The following is an 18,811-nucleotide window of genomic DNA, read 5'->3' as shown; positions in this document are numbered from 1 at the left end:
GCAGCAGCCCTTTGTCTGTTGTTTCATTTCAGATTTTAGTGATGCTAATCCAAGGTTATATCACATGCGCGAATGTATTAATGCATAGAAATGAATGAAAATCAATTTAAAGTAATATCAACCATGTGACATATAGTCTGCACTCCGATCGGTGTTCGCTGATTTAGAATATTGAGAACAACAAAGTTTACATTTGAAATACTGTTCTTCTTGCTTAACCTCCTCGGTTGGCAGCATCAGTGCTTTCAAGAAGGAAAAAATCAAATCTCAGCTGGTTTATAATGGTTTTACATTTAGTAGCTTATTATGCAAAATATATCCTAGGTCAGATTATATTGATATAAAGATTTGGTCTTTGACTAAAAGCAAGCTCACTAATATTGTTCTAATGTAAACTCTGCTTTTCCATCTCTACTTAATATATTGAAATTACCATTAATGCATTTCACATTAAGATTAGTACTGCTTAATTAATGCAGCATGTTTGTGGTTTTATATAGGGCAATCGTGGTGGTTGCCTATGGGAATATGTAAAGTTGATATATAGAGTGTGAATATAATAACAATGATCTCACATATCTTTCCATCTAACACATTGACACCATATTCATCACCTTACCTATTGATATGACTTCTGATATCTGTTCCAGAGTCTCCTCAGGCAATGATGGTGTACATGTACTCTTATCTACTCTGGGAATCTCACTTTGTTTACCTTTGGATTCTAATTCTTTAATTCTCACAAGCTGACTTTTTATTTTTTCATCTGCCCCCACAAGCTCAGATTGCTGTTTTTTGTTCATATCTTGTACTTTTACTACTTCTTTTTCTGCGCTCTCAAGTCGTTGTTCTAGGTTGTTTTTTGCCAAAGTAGCTTTTGAACATGCTTTTTCTGCTCTTTTAAGTTTTTCTTTCTCTGTCTTCAACAGACCCTGTACAATTTCTACTTCCTGTTTAGCATGTTTCAGATGCAACTCTAGATTTCTCTTTTCTTGCACAGCTTGGTTCTGTGCTGTATTTTCACCCTCTAGCTGCCTTACCCTGTTTTCTACTATTGATAAATTTCCCATTAATTTAGTGATATCTTCTTCCCTATATTTCAGTACAAGTTTTAATGCTTCGTGCCAGTCTGTCTGGTCTAACTCTAATGACCTTTGACCTTCCTTATCTAGCAGTGTGTGACTGACTTTATATGGAATCAAACTCCTAGCACTCAGACTATAGGGTTTAGCTGATGATTTGATACACAGTGGTGCTCTGCCATGTTTGAGAAATTGATCTGCCAGACCTGCAAACAGAAGACATGGTTAAAGTCATTGTGTGTAAAATAACATTAAAGCCCCACTGGCTGTATCTTTTACCATTATTGTAATGATTCTACTTTCAAGCTAAAATAAGTTTGTGAGAATGCACTAATTTAGATGTGTGTATGCACGTATTATTAACTACTCACATGTACTGTATATGCAATTTTGATCAAGATAAAGATTACACTAGATTATATTTTTGCCCAAACATTAAATTGCAGCTCATGCGGAAAAGCGAAAACTGTTATCGTGCATATCTATCCTGAAATCTTCATATCAACTGCACAGAGTAGTCCAATGTAAAGCACAGGGGGTGAATGTTTTCAACTGTGACATTGTATAGTATGTTTCCTTGTAAGGTAATTTCTTGTCAAATGTTTCACAAAAGAACCGTTCCCTAATGCAGTAGAAGCCAATATCCCCTCAGACGGTAGCATTCAGAGAAAACCAGGAGAGAATAAGAAAATGTTCTGAGGTACAAAAATTTCAAGAGTTACAGCTAGTGGGGCTTTAATCCTACCAAGTCAATTTAAGAGGTACAAAGTGAATTGCCACCTTTCAAATATCTTACACAGTCAAGAGACCTTACCATACAAATCATGTGTATCACAGTCAGTGTCAGTGACAAAGAACTCTCTAACTCCCAGCACTGACAAGATCTCCTGTCTGGTGGATAGGATGTGTTGAATCTTCTCTGTCATCTTAACCATGAATTGTATGAAGTCCCACTGATCTCCTCTCAGTGCTGTGTAGTTGTCAACATTGAATATGGTAGGTAGGTACATCTCAGCTGATGGAACGAATCTTTGGTCCTTGTCAGATTTGAAGGCAAGTAGTTTAGTATCTAAAATATGAAAAATTTTGCAACTAAATCAAACAAGTCACCACTTTGTCAAATTAGTGAGTAGTAATTTTTTTTAACATTTAAACTCAGACCTTCAAGCTTTCTCTTCTTAATCTGTCTCATAAGGTGTTGCGCCAATATTCAGCCTATTATTCATGATTTCAAAGTTCTGTTTTTGGAAATTTAGGGATATTAAGTAATTCCATTTTGTCTGTCCTGAGGAACGATCCTGTAAGCTCCATATGGTATCCGTTATATTTTATATTCACCTTTATAAGAATGTCTGCCTTTAACCAGGTGAATACTTTCATGAGTGATGTCAGGAATTTTCTAAATGTAATATCTTTTGAAGCTATCAAGAGAAATCACTGGAGCCAATAAACTTGACAGTCTTTTTCGTACTCGTAAAATAGCGCTGATACTCCAAACTCTTGCAAGTATTCAGAATTGCTATTGAAAATGTCTGACAATCACCAGATAGCTTACAAGAATAAATTGTCTGCAGATTGAATAAAATTAATAATGCCAATAGCTTCTTTCCTTTTCACCACTCACAGATGAAGTTTGATATTGTCAATAAACTACTTTATGAATTTAAGTGAAAGTATTATTTCATCAGTACAATGTTCAAAAACAGAAATGTTGAAGAAACAGTATATTGTCTGACCTGTAATATAAGGTATGCCACTAGCCTCGAGTACTGCATCTTCAAAGTTTGGTTTCTGGTCAACGTCACCTGGCTGTCCGTACTTAATAACAGAAAAAGAGATTTAGCGTCTTTCTAAAACGTTAATACATGTGTCAACAAGAATCAACTTATCTCACTGATTGGAAGCTACTTTTAAGGATTAGCTATCGAATAGCATGCATCAAATGTACCCTGTGAATAAATAAACTAAGGTAGAAAGCGCCTCAGGGATAGATGTTTGGACTCTCAAACTTTTTCAGTTATTTTCTGATCTACCACTTGTGGGGCTTCAATTTGAAGCCCTATGAATAAGAAAAACTTTCACCGTCTTATTTTTTTTGAAAATTGAAAATTTTATTTTTCTCCATAGAGTTAACATGGAAATGGCGGCCATCTTGAATTCCAAATATCGGTAAATCTTGGGTAATATGTTTGTCTAGTTCCAAAATTTGCAAGGTGACCCCCGATTTTTATTCTTGATTTTGAAAGAGAATGGTTGAAATATTCCTTTAGGAAAATTTAAGCAAAAGTTTAAGCATTTCACTTTCGAGACGCATACTACCAAAGTGGCAGTAATGCTATTTTTTATGTTGTTTTTCACCATTTTTAATGTTAACTATAATTTCTTGTTCTACTCCCCAAAGCATGTTTATATACAAAATATTTAGCTTGTCAACTCGGCCTATACATGTGTAAACTGTGTTGCTATTTTGACCAGTGAATCCTCGTCCAGACGAGAATTTATATGTCAACAATAACAGTACATTTTACACATATAAATGCTCTGTTGACAAGGTCAATAGTACTGGATTTTCAACACTCTGTTGGGAGTAGAATAAGAACTTGTCATTGACATACAAAATAAAAACATCTGACAAATTAGTGAAAACTACCATCACTAGCTCTTTAAGATTATTGCGCATACTTATTTAATTAAGTTGACATATTACAATTCGAAATGATTAATGATAAGCACAAAAATTACATAATGCTGTACCTGATTGGAGCATTCATGACAAAAATAGGTTTATGTTGCTCAAACTGACCTCTTCAACAACATCCTTCGTAAGGATATCAATGTCTGACGCCCTGCCCACATTTCCTTTTTTCACATCTTCAAATTGTGTCATCTGGCCCAAACGTCCATGGATGTCATCACCTTCAGCTGGCATCTTCCTTTGGACACCTTGCTGAGCAAACTGACCATCAAGTCTATGCAATCCATCTCCTATTGAGTAAAAAATGATCATTGACCATAAGCTATATTATGGGCGTTGGATCTTTAAAGTGAACTTTTACTTCAACCACCTAGAATGTTTTATGAATGATCCAATTACATACTAATTCAGGCATTTCATTGTAATCAAAGGAACAACGAAATAACTGTGAAGAATGTAGTTATTTACACAAAACTACTGTGGGGAAATGCATTTTTAATTTGTTAATTCAGAGCTATCACAGATTTGACATACTGCTACAATATGCAACTTACGTTTACAGAAAAATTGGTCGATCCTATCAAACTGTTGCTGGTCATAGGTGGCTTTGAGTTTCAGTGGAATGTTGAATCTCTTAGCCAGCTCTCTCATCTCATCAGTTATCAGCAATGGTTCAAATGCCTTGGCAAATCTACCATTGTGACAGGCTGACTTGAATCTGTAGAGGTAGAGTATGCCAAGGAAATTGACTGCCATTCCAAGGGATTTCGTATGAAGGTTTTTGGTTTCTTGGGCCCCCAGCTTTTCCCTTTCCATTATTCTACTGACTTCCGTGCCGTCATCATTTGCTACTCTCTTTGCATTTAGATCAAAAAGCTGTTTGAATCTTTTCACTGCATCATCTATTTCCTGTACCCTTGTCTTTATTGTCACAATCCTGGATTCATCTATTGGATGCTGCCTTGATAGCGCCTTTAACTGATCCATCAGTTTTTGTTGATGCAGGAAATAATTATGGATATCCAAGGCAATGTCAACATCAAGACCTAATTGGAAAGTAAAACCAAAAATATTTAACTAACAGTTTCGTACTAAAATACAAGATATGCTACATAATTTGAACTTTTAGAATGACAGAGAAGGTCAACATTTCTTTGCAATATTATTATCAAATCATTTTCCTAAAAGGTAACCTGGTCCAATGTTCCTCTTTCAGGTGTATGCAATATACAATCAAACTTTTAAGTTCATCTTCTGACATTGTAGCTTACGTACCTTCAGAAGCTATTGGCTCTTCAGTGAACAAAGCAGCTATTCTTGCATAGCTCTCCTCTATCTCCCCGCTTTTGGTGAACCTATCCTTTAGCTTACTAGCACGCTTGTATTCCATCCCATTGGTTGCTACTTGCATTACCTTTTCACCCCACGCCGTGTCACCTTCAACCAGACATTGATTGCAATCATCTTTGAAGAAGTCACTAATGTAGTAACCAAGTTGCGATTGCCCATTCAAGTAAGTAGGCACACCTATTGCTATGCTTTCTAAGCCAAGAAACCCGTAGTCTACCTTAATTTGTGAAAGAAGACATACATGACACTGGCGGAGCATTGTTATTAAATCGTTAATTGAATAGTGTGGAACGATGTTCACTTGGACTGAAGAACTCTTGAGTATTGTGTATAGGTGATTCTGTACATTCTCAACATGTTCTTCCGCGACACCAACTATATTCCATGTGACATGTTTGATTCCGGTTCCTTTCAGGCTTGACGCAATACCATGGACAGCTGCTGCCACTCCATCATACTCACTCAGTACTTCCTTGATATCGGAGCGTATTTCACCATAGGATAGTATAACGAGTTGCCTTATGTCCTTCTGTTGCGTCACCCGCTGTTGGTTGTACCTCTCTCCAGTCTTCGGTAAGAGTAAGAAGTGAGAAATTATTTCTTCATGTGCCCTGTATGCATTCTCGAAGTAATCATACATGCTGGGACCGATGGACACCATTGCATCTGCTTCACCTGCCACTCTTAGCATATCACTTCTGAGCTTCTGCTTGTCATTGGTTGTTACCTTTGCACAATGCTCAGGATGAAGTGCATTGATTTGATAGAGCTTAGCGCTAGGAAACAGAGTCTTCCGAATGTTAGCAGCAGCATCAGCAGTGAATGGGGCATACCCGATGACGTATTTGACGTTGTCAAGTTCCTGCAAACATGTGTAGTAACTTGTATGGTAATACAGCCAGCGAATATTAATTGGGTCATCCTTCTCATCAAGATACTCAGTTCGTTTACCCGGTATCAAAATTATGCCAGCTTCTCCTGCATCTTCGACCTGTGCTTCACTAACATTGATATCAAGCACAGTAGCAAAACCTTCCAATACTCCCTCTCTTCTGAGCAGATATCTTTGAACAGATTTCTGTGAAATTCTGTAAGACCGTATTTTTCGGTATCCCAAGATTCAAAGATAACAAGTGCTTGCCCCTTACCGTTGTTGCCCTCAGATGCAGCATTAGCAGCCATGGTGCCAAACTGAAAGAGAACATAATTGCGACGACATTAAAGGGATTGTCAGAAAGGGTGTTGGAAATTAACCTCTCTCCTGTAATGTATGCTCATGCGGGAGATTGCACGTACATTTTTATACATTAAAAATACGTTACGAGTAGATAGGGTTTTGTGATTCACTCTAGCAGTGATTTTGCCTGTATTTTAGTTAAACCGATTCATATTGACCTTAATTGATTTATAGCCAGGATATCAAAACCTCTTTGCATATTTCCGTATAAATAACGATATCATAAATACCGTATAGAAAAGGCTGGGGATCTTGAAATTAAAAAAGACGTTTACAATTACAGGGGCAAACAGCTTCAGGACGCGAATTTGCACCTAAGTTTTCTACTATTGCAACTCCAACTACATTGTAATCATAATTAATGAAATGTTAATACCTTAATTCTTTTAATTTTCCCATTTTACACTGTCAGGCTAAAGCATGTTTTATCAGAGAAACTTTTTGTTTCGCCTTATTATCATAAATAACTGCGGACTACTGGTTAATCTCGATTTAACATTACGAAGTAGCCCCTACCACTGAGTTTGATTGCACTAAACCATACTTTTCCGAATATTTTGCCTTGGCATTCAATCTTTGATTCACACAAAAAATTACATTTTGTTGCGATGGCATTGCAGTCAATAATGGAATATGCAGACTCTTTCCAAGCATTACTTCCCTTTTTCATGCTTATTATTGTTACAGGCAGAGATTTACATATATCTGCTGGGAGACTGAAATAAATCTTGCAGAAATAATCGAATTTTAGAGATGTCAGAATCCTATTTATGGGCCAGATTCAGTTAACGTAAACTACATCTAAATATGTTGCAGAAATGACAAAATACCTATCCTTTTTCAACTTTGCAAACTGATAAAATTCCTTTTAATAAATGAACAAGTCCGACGTACTGTTATATGGATATCAATTATATGTCTCCATTCATTATATTTTGCAGGTTTTTAATTTCCTGAAAACGCGGACTGCGTAAACGGAATCGGGGTAGATACTTGTTGCAAACAGTCCTTGTGAATTGTGGCCTTGTAGATGCAAGCCTTGACATATATCGGTGACAAAGTGTGAATCTTCATGACTAGGTCTTGGCCAATCATGAATTGAATAATATGAAAAGTTAATAACTATTAATTCCTGTCTGGGACAGCTTGAAATAGTCTGATTATAGATTTGAACACAAAGATGTGATGTTTGACAATTGGATACGCTTTTGTCGATAAAATATGTCGCCCTTAACTCTGAAGACAGCGTCTTGTGTTCAGTACATGAGAAACTATGTCCTCTCATCATCTCTGGGACTGTTTAAGAACGCTATTTTCCTATATCGAATTAGGCATATAATGTCAAAACAAATAATAAAAATCAAGCCGAAAAACCTCCAATGTCACGAATGCTTTAATTTTACGAGACCTATTCCGTCAGAAAGATTGCATCCCTACTCCATCCACTGTAGCATAATATTTGCCAATGAATATTGCACGTGAGCAAGGAGAGGTCAAATTAAGAACATTAAAACAACCTAGCTTTATCAAACCAATATTTTTAGTGAAGGGAAGTTTGGCCGAGCAGTTTTGATAGCTGATGTCATCACTAAGCGCATAATACCTTATGAGGTCAAATCCATGCAATCGAGAATTATTTTTAATTTAAAGATAACAAACCATTTATTTGAAAAGAAATGATTATTATGACCTTAGTCACGTATATGAAGTACGTAGTTTCTACGAAACGACGCCATGCATTAAATTCAAAACTGGCAGGGTTTGTTAGGTTGAGAATTTTGTTGTCATGACAACAATGAGAAAATTCGCTCTAATGATTTATATGTGTTGTTTGCCATTATTGGAACAAATCTTGATGAAATCGTCCTTAAATAATTTAAAGAAAATTTAAACTTTTTTAACACATGAGAAGAATTTGAAGAAAATGGTACAACAAAACAGAGGAAAATTCCTAATTCTGACAAATAGTTGCAAGATTGGATGGTATTTCTAATAAGCTTTAACGAGGTAATTTCTACTAAGCCGTTCACCAATGTCCATCAATTTCAAGATAGCCGAAGGTATCTACAATGCCCACAGTTATAAAAAAGAGAGTTATGCCTTAAATATTTATTTTCATTTTCAGTTATTTTTTTAACAACAAAAAGCAGCATGACGTTTCGAACTTCCACCTCCCATAAGTGACCACAACCTAGGTCAAAATACTTGCGAATGGCAAAGGTATTTTTGCACAGTACTGATGTTTGACTGTCATATGAATCGTTCTCAAGCAACATGCAGTTATGACTGCTTATTTAATTGAGATGACTGTGTTGCACCAATGACGTCGGATAGAAGCATGGGTGCATGATTAACGAAGGTCACAGATGATAACCTATTCTGTTTGCATTCCCAACCAAGCAAAGATAAAGTTAAAATTAATGGCAGGACGCGGAGCTGGGTCAAAAGTAGCATTCATTGGGTCAAGGATCACAAGGGACGTCGACACTGTCGATAATGGCCAAGCAACAGGAGTTTAGTGATTTAACGAATATTTTTTTAAGTAATCATATCAACTAGCTTTGGATCCGAAACCAAATGTGTGACATAAGTGTTATCGTATAAGAAACAACCTCGGGCTTGTAACGAAGCAAAATACTTTGAAATATTTAAATTGTATCCAAAACGAATATTATCTTTTTCATTTAATAATAAATAATAATAATATTGGGTTCTTATATAGCGCACATATACACAAGTACATGTGCTCAAGGCGCTTTACAATTATTATTACCCTGGTCATTGGACCTAATATGATACCACTCAACTCCCTGGAGAGCAAACTACCGCTCACATGTGCAGCCAATAAGCGCAGCAGAGCTAAACACACACATTACAACCACTGTCCTACCATGTACCCATCACTCCTGGGTGGGGAGAAGCAATGAGGAATAAAGTGCCTTGCTCAAGAACACAACACCATGGCCATGCCGGGGCTCGAACTCACCATCCTGTGATCGTGAGTCCACTGCTCTAGCCACTGGTCCATGATGCTCCAAGAGTGCTGCTATAAAACCAACATTTAACACAAGTAATGTCATTTCACAATTTGGTATTACTAAAAAGGCATTGAATAGTTATGTTGATTTTGAGCTGCAAGTGTCCGTGTGGAATTATGTATCCTTATATACTCCACACACAAACATTGAAATATCAGAGATTGTTAATGTTAATTATTTCACTTTTTTATTTTTAGGGGAAACATATAAAAATACCTTGTAGAATGTTTGTTTGGGCCTCAACAACAGCTTCTTGCTTCATGTTCTAAACTTATTTTTCAATTTATCAAAACATTTAGTATAATAATCACTTTAATCACTTTATTGCATAACAACACACTTCGGAAAGTGCAGTATAGCAAGAACAAAACTAAACATTGCATAAAACATTGTTGTCTATGTCTTTACCTGCAGCTGCTGGGGGAAACATAGTGTTTGTAATATATTTCATGAGAGACAGCGTATCATCTGAAGTTAAAATGTACAAAAACTTATCTCTTTCATTTAAACTATCAAATATAGGATAATACAACTTCATTGCAGAAAAGAGAACTCTATCACTATTATATTTTTGACACTTCATTAAATAGTGAAATTCATCCTCGACGGAAGACTTACAAAACTTACAAAATCTGGATTCAGGTGGAATTCTTGGTTTTGACCTTCTGCCCAACTCGATTTGTAAACAGTGATCAGAAATACGAAGTTTTGTGACCAATTTTCTACAGCGTAAGTTCTTAATATCCAGTAAGTAATTCTCTAAACCAAACTTAGTTTTAAATTCTCTGTACGTTCTGAGCTTATTATTTCCCTTCCCAAGAGACTTATTATCATTGTGTAAATCACTGTACCAAGAAACTTGATAATGCTTGCGTAAGTTATTCTGTACAATTTTAATAGTGGCATTAATGTTACACACAGCTGACCAAATATTACCCTCGCTATAAGTATCTAGTATGTTTGAATGAACTCAAACCACTTTGAATGATATCTTGCAGAAAGATACGCTGAACGTAACAGAATGTCATCACTGAAAACTAACTTATGCCAATATTTTAACATGCGTTTGACTATGGCAATTTTGATAGGATATCTACCAAGTTCACCTATAATACCTGCCTGGGGAGCATGTTTTGAAACTCCTGTAAATATCTGTAGAAAGAAAAGCTAACATCATTTAAGAAATTACTCTTATCATTAATTTCATTCCCCCAAATTTCACAACCATAGGTAAGAATGGGAACAATCAAATGATCAAAAAGATCTAAAGCAACTTTCACAGAAAAATTCCCATTATAAGAAATACCTTTACGAAGACTAAAAAGAGCTTTAGTAGCTTTCATCTTAAGATTGTGAAAATTTGCTTTAAAATTTGCCATTGGGAGTTATAACAAAACCGAGATAACAATACTCTTTCACAACATCAAGGGCAAGTCCATTATAGGTAAGTAATGTACCTTTCAGTAAGTGATTACTTTTGTTAAAAACCATGACTTTGACTTCTTTGTACTAATAGAAAGCTTCCACTTCAAACAATAAGAGTGTAATTTATCAAGACAACTTTGCAAACCTTCTTGAGTTTCTGAAATCAACAGCAGATCATCAGCATATGAAAGACAGTTGATGTGCAATGAATCTAATGTAATGGGTCTGTCCTCACTGGAGCCAAAAGTACCTGGAAGGTCATTTATGTAAATGTTAAATAACGTAGGGCTCAGATTACACCCCTGTTTAACTCCTACTTTAGATTCAAACATGTCAGTGAGGCTATTGTTAGATTTAACACAATAGTTAACATTTTCATACATAGACTTAATCACAGAAAAGAAATTACCATTGATACCATAATTCCTAAGTTTCCAAAGCAAACCTGATCTCCAAACTTTATCAAATGCTTTATGAAGATCGATAAAACAACAAAAAAGATACTTGTTTCTTAAGTTGCAATCAGCTTTGTTCATATACAAAGAATAAATATACTTATCAACAGCAGATCTCAAAACAAAAATATTATCAGAAGTAGATCTCATGACTCTGAAACCAGACTGAAATGGAGTGTAAATTCCCTTATCATTCAAGTACTTAACAAGCCGACAATTGAGAACGGAAGTGAACAATTTTGCCAGACAGCTATTAATTGAGATTCCTCGATAATTGGATGGATCACTTCTGTCACCTGACTTGTAAACAGGAACTAAAAAAGCTGATTTCAAGAACTGGGAACTTACCGGATCTAAGAATGGTGTTAAATAAAGAGCAAATTGGAGTACGCAAACTTTGTCCACCAAACTTCAACATTTCATTCAAGATACCATCTGCACCTGGGGACTTTTTTGATTTCAACTTACAGAGGGCTTTAAGTAATTCTGCTTCAGAAAAAGGACAATTGAGAATAGGACACTCATTATCATAATTACTCTTTACCATGCAATGCAGATCAGAAAGTACTTGTACAGAAAAGTTATCAGAAACATCATGACCACCATCAGCTAAATTTCTAAAATGATTAAACCATTCCCCTTGAGAAATTGAAACGTCACTTCGGTCAGTAACACTATCGCCTATGATTTCTTTCCATAACTCCCATTGATTCTGCGTACTTTCAGAATGAGAATTCTCTAACTGTTCAAGCAAGATCCTTTTGTAAATATACTTCTTTTGCTTGATAAGCTTTTTATAATGTTTTTTAAAGTAAAGCATCTACCTCTAATGAAAGGATCACAAGGGAGGAAACGACTTAAAAGTTTACAAGCCTCATTTAACTCTGTGCGTACTGCATAACAAGAATTATCAAACCAAGGTTTCTTTTCTTTGCTTTTGATTTCGATTTTTTGGAACTAGGTCTTGGTGTAAATTTTTTCAAAGAACAATCAGCAACTTTGTGGATAATAGCTTCAAAGGTAGCAACAGACTCATCGCATGAAGTAGAACTATTACAGACAGTACTGAAATTACTGAGCTCAGCTTGAATGGATGAGCTCTGCAAAGATTCTAAAAATTGTTGTTTTGCATCATCATTCCAAATATATCTGCTTGGACATGGATTACAAACAGTGCTATCAACTGCGGAAGAGGAACAAGTACCTAAAACAATAGAAATACCAACTGGACAATGATCATAAAAACGTGTGTAATCATATACTCTAAAATATTGAATATCATCAAGAAGGTTCTTAGCAGCAATACAATAATCTACTGTACTGTATCCATTATTTTTATAGCAAGTGGGTTTACTATTTAAATCTCCAACAGTTCTACCATTCAAAATTAATAAATTGTTCTTAAAACACAATTCAGCAAGTTGTCTACCAAAATAGTTACTACAAGATTTCCCATTATCCATTGAAATCCTTTCCTGAATAAGTCAGGTACATAACCCATAGGTGTGGGACAAAATTCTACATCATCATGTTTAATAAAATCTAGAAGCTTACCAGTTCTGGCATTAAAGTCACCAAAAAGGATTATTTCCCCTGAGTGAGAATAGTTTAACATCTCTGACTGAAGAGTCTCAAAGTAATCATTCGATAAATGCATAACAGATCCTTGTGGAGGTATGTAAACACAACAAATAAATATGTCTTTTCTAAAGAAAAAACATTTTTGTCTACTTTAAACCAAAGAAAATCAGAAATATTAGATCCAAGTTTATGAATGCCCTCTTTGAGGCAAGACTTAAAGAAAACAACAGTTCCCCCAGCAGCACGCTTACTACGTCTATTTTTATAATACGATCTGATCTGAAATAACTATAACCATTTAAATGTAAAACATTAGACTTAGAAAGCCAAGTTTCCTGCATACAGACAATATCGAACTTATTAATGATAGATTCAAAATCACTATCATTAAACTTATTTGATAGTAAGGCCACATGGGAAGCTGATGACATATAGCATTGAATAATCGCTTCAAAGCCTTTATCACAGACAAACTAAAGGGGAACCGCTCGCCTAAATCCCCACTCTCAATAAAGAGTCCTGCTAAGTTGTTACATTTTTCTAACTGAGACCGCTCCACACGTTGTAGAGTTCGTGAAGCACTCACGCATGTACGCTGCTCACTATCACACATCGCACACACAAACTTTATCGAAGCGAAGAAATAAATACATCGCTTTAACTGGGCGAACGATAGCCTCGGGGACAATTCTAAGAAGATTCTTTCCCGCCATGTCGATCGTGCAATATCAACAAAGAAGATTAATGACCGTATACGCGAATATGTAGAGAAGCAATTTGACAGAAGTTCATACCCATATTAAAGTGTTGCACTCTGCCGAATGAATATTCAGAGCAAAATGTTAGCATCTGTCGGTAACAACCGTTATTCATTGTTAATTTTAAGGTGTATGCGCCTAGTTATAGAAAAGTTCCAAGCCAAGAATATAAATCAAAGGGTCAATGCGCAAACTCTGGTACTGTCGATATTTAATATTCAAAATGGCCGCGATCCCAGTGTTAGCACTACGGCGACTTTGAAACATAAAACGAGCCCTCACTAGCGGTATATCAGGAAGTACTTTAAACACTGCAGATTCCAAATATCTGTGTTCGAGGTACATTGTACCTTAAAGGTCATATGCATGATTTCACCATACGTAGTCTATTTTGGCCATGGCAACTACTTGCGCAATTTTGTGGCTCTTTATGTGTGTATCGAGTGTCATTTTAAGTGCTCGCGAATTTGTAAATTGGTCATCTGAATTTTGTAGCCCAATGTTTTGTTACTTATAATGTGGACTGCAATCATGAAGATAACACAATCCCAACGTTCGAAAAAATACATTCTTGGTACAAATTCCCTTTTAAATGATTTTTTTTATCATCTTCTAAGTTTGTTCTCTGTTAAGAAAAGAGGACATGAGGTATTTATAAAGTTACAACCCTTATCTTTTTATTTCACTGTCAGTAAGGAATTGGCATCGTATTATTTCACGCTAAACATAGTTACTTTAAAAGGTGGATACTTACTAACGATTTTGGAAGGCGTTGACAAAGACAGTAGCAAATCAATAAACAGTGATTTCCTACAAATTCCTACCTTGTTTGCAGGTGATTTTTCCTAAGACTCCTGATTGCAAAACTCCTCAAAAAGAGTTACAGTGTTGAACTGGCTGTAGATATATGAAACGAAATGTTAGCCCTTGTTCTGTGACAGCGCCTGGTATTTTATCAAAATCAATATGGCTGACCACCAAGCAGAACAATGCCCTCTTTAAGTGTCCGTGGTACGGTGCTTGAACAAAGTCCATGCATACCTGCATGTGTCAATTTATTTAGCCTTGTCACCTGACGAGTCGTGCCATAAAAACCAATACGATGATTTTTATAGGGGTAAACGTATTTAGCTGACGGATTATGCTTCAAAATTCGTATTCAAGATTCTAAACAAGTTTGATTCTTCGATTTACATTCAACATATATGCTTTCTTTACTCAAGGTATACTGTAAAACCTGACTTGTACATGATATAGTCGACTGTAACAGCGCCACCAACCATTGGATTTAATTATTCGGTTTGCAGGGTCCACTCATAACTATTGTACGTTTGATAACTCGATGATTTTGTTGGAAAGAATCGAAACATATCAGCGATGCTTAGCATGAATAAATACAATGTAAAAATGTGTACCTATGGGAACCCTCTATCCCCGTCTTATCTCGATCACTCAATGCCTGTAACGTTTGTTGTGATTAAAGCCATTTTTTTTCTGTGTTCGCTTCTCTTAACTAGGTAGTTTACCTCTGAGAAGGTCTCAGCCAGCGGTGGTTAGTTCATAGGCGTTATTTGGACCGGGTAGTTTGAAAAAGTGTAGTTTATGCTCTGAGTTTATGCTATGATCCGTCGTTCTCTTATGTATCAGAAACTCATAGCATAAACTACTCTTAGGGAGCTTTCAGTAATTACAGGGGGGTGGGCCGGGGGAATTTCGCGCACACCTGTACCGTAAAATTTGACCCTCCCCCTATCCTCCTGTCTAAAATGTGACCCTCCCCCTTGTCCGACATTGACCCTCCCCCCTCCAACCACTGCGGTATTCTTCCCAGGAATAACTAAAACAGTATCAGCTAATTTACATAACAATTGGTTCAATTGTTATGTTAGGGACAAATTACAGAGGGGAGGGCTGGTGTTTTTGGAGGGACAGTCGCAATTTATCACGCAAGAATTTTTGAAGAGATATGGTATTTCATACATTTGAGGGAGGGTCACCATATTTTGTGCAACTATAAGAAGGCAAGATGTAGCTGATTTAGTGCTTCATCTAAAAATATCAAATCATAATACATGGAGTCTATCAGGCAAATTATTGACAATTTACCCCCACAAAACATACTATATCTGTATTTTATATATGTTTGATAATGTATTTAAATGTACTTTGCTTGAATAGGGAAGTAAAATGTGCATTTGTGTACAAGAAATTGATTTCTGAATTTCATCTAAAAAGTTGGTTCACTATCCATGGTGTCTATGATGAAATTATGAATATTTTTTTCCAATACAAAATTAGATAAATCTGTGCATTTATGTATGCTTGATTATTAAGATTATTGTTCTTGATTAGACTAGAGTGGTTACAAGTCCATGACTGTGGAAGAAAATCGATTTTGGAATTTCACTGAAATGTCAATTTACTATGCATGGCCATTTACTTTGCATGGCGGTCTATAATGTGTACGTATTTTGTTGGTGATTTCCTATAGTGTATTGCAGCTGTATGAAGAATATATCTAGTATAATCAAATCGCCTACTAAGACCGTAATCACCGGAGACCAACGTCAAGATCGTGATTGCAATTGCCGGGACAAGTCTACATGCCCCTTGAGGGGTAACTGTCAAGTAAAAGGTGTGGTTTACAAGGCCAAGGCATCAACAGGGGACAACACGGAGGTCTACATCGGACTCACTGATAACATCTTCAAGACGTTTCGCTAATCACATGCAATCGTTCCGTAACGAAAGGTATCGGCACTGCACGGAGCTATCCAAGTACATCTGGTCCTTAAAACTAAAGAACCATGTCTTTGCATTTCGTGGTTAATTACTGACATGCAATATTTGTATATCAGAAAAGCTACACATAATCAGTTCTGACAAATCTACGCTGTTCAACAAACGCTCGGCCATCAAAACAAATATTATTTTATCGAATTTTAACACCACCTAAAAAGAGAATGGTACGACCTTATCATACATATATAAGAGTGTTGAGCTAAGAATTATTCAACTTCTTCTGTCTGATGATTGCAAGATGCATGAAATTTAAGTAACAGATATCATTACTTAGTACTTGAAGTGTTATTATCTATAACGCTCTTCTTTGGCATCGAGCACTGTAATTTCCGCGAGGACATCTGTATACTGCACCGGTAGTATTCATTGTTATCGTTTTCATAATTTTTATCATATTCTAATGTTTTCAGCTAGAAGGGGGGCTACGTAATTATGACGGAAGCACAAGATCAACTTGAAGGCCTAAACCAAGCCATAAAATATGATCGCCCCTTTGAAGAGAAGTAAAGACACGGATCTAGGCCTGTCATTCACTTTCTCATGCTTTAAAAATTCTGTGGTATCAAATTATATCAACTTCAAAGACGTTTCAGCAACTGTTAGAAGGAGCCACAAATATTAATACTTACTTTGTAGGTATAATTGCACGGTGAAAAGATCTCGTCCGATATCGTTTACAACATAACAAATATAGTTGGAGATATCTGCCAGAACGACATCACTAATCGTCAATGTGTTGATGAAGACACCATCTTCAGACTGTTGTACAATGGTATATTTGCTATCGTTGTTCTCAATCTTGGCTCCAGTTGCATTGAACCAGCTGAAGTTTGGATTGGGTACGGCTTCAACTTTGCAAGTGAGTTTAGCAGTGGCTCCTACCTCTACAACAATCATATGTTCATCCTTGTTCGTAATTCTAGGTGCATCTGCTTGAGACATGCAAATTTCAAAGATGTACGAATATTGTACGAATCTTTCGGGATAATATTTGCATTTCTACTAAGTTTCCTTCCCAGAGTTCCCCAGTGGAGAACATTTATGCAAATATCAGCAGGCAATTATCTTGAAAGGAAACGGATATTTGAGTAATTTAGAATTTCTTTATAGTGACCGAAGAGACCCTTTCTGGAATTAATTTCTCAAGAAATGTGACAACAATATCTGTGAGTATTTCCTTAGAGCGTTCGAGTGCTACATGATAAATTGTACTTACAAATAATAGATACATTAATCGTAGCTAAACTTCTCCCTCTTGAACCATCATAGAAGGTGTTTGTGGCTGTACAGGTGTAATTTCCAGCATGTTTTCCAGACGCTACTCCACGATCCAACATCATCGATGTCTCCGTGAGAACAGTCATCTCACCAGCTTTGTTCACAAACTCCCATTTATATGAACTTGGTTTGGGTTCACTTTCAACAGAGCATTTCAATGAGATATTCTTATCGCCTTCGCGGACAGGGACTGTGGGTCCATCGAGGGTTGAATTAGATATATCTGTCACAGATATACACACAATGAATGCATTGGATACACTTACAACAAGAAAATTTTGTTACACACAGGCTGCAACCGACATTTCATTGAATAATTCAACAATTCATGTAATCAATTCTTCACTAAACATATCTTCATTTAAAAACACGAATTACACCAAATCAGTACAAGAACGGTTCATACATTCAATGAAATGAGACAAATCGATACAATAAAACAAGAACGAAATTACAACCGATTGCCGTTAAAAGCGTCTATCTCTTCCAAGAAATCTCTTTCAAAGAGATCTATGGAGACTTCTTGCAGTTTGTTGGTCTAACGTCATAGTTTTTCATCACTGCCACATTATGTCTAAAGCACCACCATTTGTTCAAAGATCACACAAGAGAACTTGAATCTGCCGAGCGTTTCAGTCAATGTAATGTGAGGAACATTACTGATATCCGCAGAAACCTGAATTTTACCGATACTGGTTCACAGTTCCTACAATTTGATATTCTCATTACATTCACTTTCTCATTTTACAAGCGTACCAGTGAAGAAGAACTGAAAACCCTCATAAAGTGATGTTAAAACAAAGTTTACTTGACCCCCGGCCATGTCGAAGAAATGTCTTGATGTTTCACTCCAAAACAGTATTTCAACTGTTAATCTCTCACTTAAGTCTGGAACAGTACTTGTATTATTGAATACAGATGCTGTCTCTACTTAGGAAGTTGTTCAAGTTGCTAGTTAAATCATAGCATTCAGGCTTCAATACATTTGACAGTACTGAGACTGTTGTACGCAACTTTCGATATGATATCTACCTGTCTCTTGAAGGACGGCTAAATGTAGAAAATTTAGGAAATTCTAGACATGGTGCATAAACCAGTCTTCCTATGTGT

General features: G+C 36.1%; 3 protein-coding genes across 3 annotated transcripts in view; all 3 read right to left on the bottom strand.

Moving 5' to 3' along the window:
- LOC139125242 (uncharacterized) overlaps positions 1-14,499 on the bottom strand; it is a 214,571-nt gene extending 200,072 nt beyond the window's left edge. The window contains exon 1 of the mRNA XM_070691337.1: positions 14,446-14,499. The gene's annotated coding sequence lies outside the window, so the exon portion shown is untranslated. The remainder of the gene's footprint in view (positions 1-14,445) is intronic.
- Positions 575-6,279, bottom strand: LOC139125241 (uncharacterized). The gene is made up of 6 exons (XM_070691336.1): positions 5,053-6,279; positions 4,332-4,823; positions 3,886-4,067; positions 2,819-2,900; positions 1,897-2,151; positions 575-1,288 (listed from the first exon to the last, which is right to left on the bottom strand). Exons 1-6 carry the CDS (start codon positions 5,816-5,818, stop codon positions 588-590), a joined length of 2,478 nt encoding a protein of 825 aa, XP_070547437.1. The 5' UTR covers positions 5,819-6,279; the 3' UTR covers positions 575-587.
- LOC139125145 (neurotrimin-like) overlaps positions 14,227-18,811 on the bottom strand; it is a 9,518-nt gene continuing 4,933 nt past the window's right edge. The window contains exons 5-7 of the mRNA XM_070691250.1: positions 17,640-17,924; positions 17,053-17,352; positions 14,227-14,246 (exon numbers count right to left, since the gene is read on the bottom strand). Of these exons, the coding sequence (XP_070547351.1) occupies positions 14,227-14,246; positions 17,053-17,352; positions 17,640-17,924 (605 nt within the window). The remainder of the gene's footprint in view (positions 14,247-17,052; positions 17,353-17,639; positions 17,925-18,811) is intronic.

Source organism: Ptychodera flava (genome assembly GCF_041260155.1).
Source record: "Ptychodera flava strain L36383 chromosome 3 unlocalized genomic scaffold, AS_Pfla_20210202 Scaffold_25__1_contigs__length_14229661_pilon, whole genome shotgun sequence".
Lineage (NCBI taxonomy): Eukaryota > Metazoa > Hemichordata > Enteropneusta > Ptychoderidae > Ptychodera > Ptychodera flava.
The sequence above is the reverse complement of the archived record's forward strand: the minus strand, read 5'-3'. Positions and strand labels throughout refer to the sequence as shown.

Bases quoted from the DNA above. Each gene is read 5' to 3' on its own strand.
- LOC139125241 (XM_070691336.1), bottom strand. From the start codon at position 5,818: ATGCTAAGAGTGGCAGGTGAAGCAGATGCAATGGTGTCCATCGGTCCC. The intron at 2,901-3,885 runs GTCAGTTTGAGC...TCTGTTATTAAG, and splicing joins CGAAGGATGTTGTTGAAGAG to TACGGACAGCCAGGTGACGT. The intron at 2,152-2,818 runs GTCAGACAATAT...TTCATATTTTAG, and splicing joins TGGCATACCTTATATTACAG to ATACTAAACTACTTGCCTTC.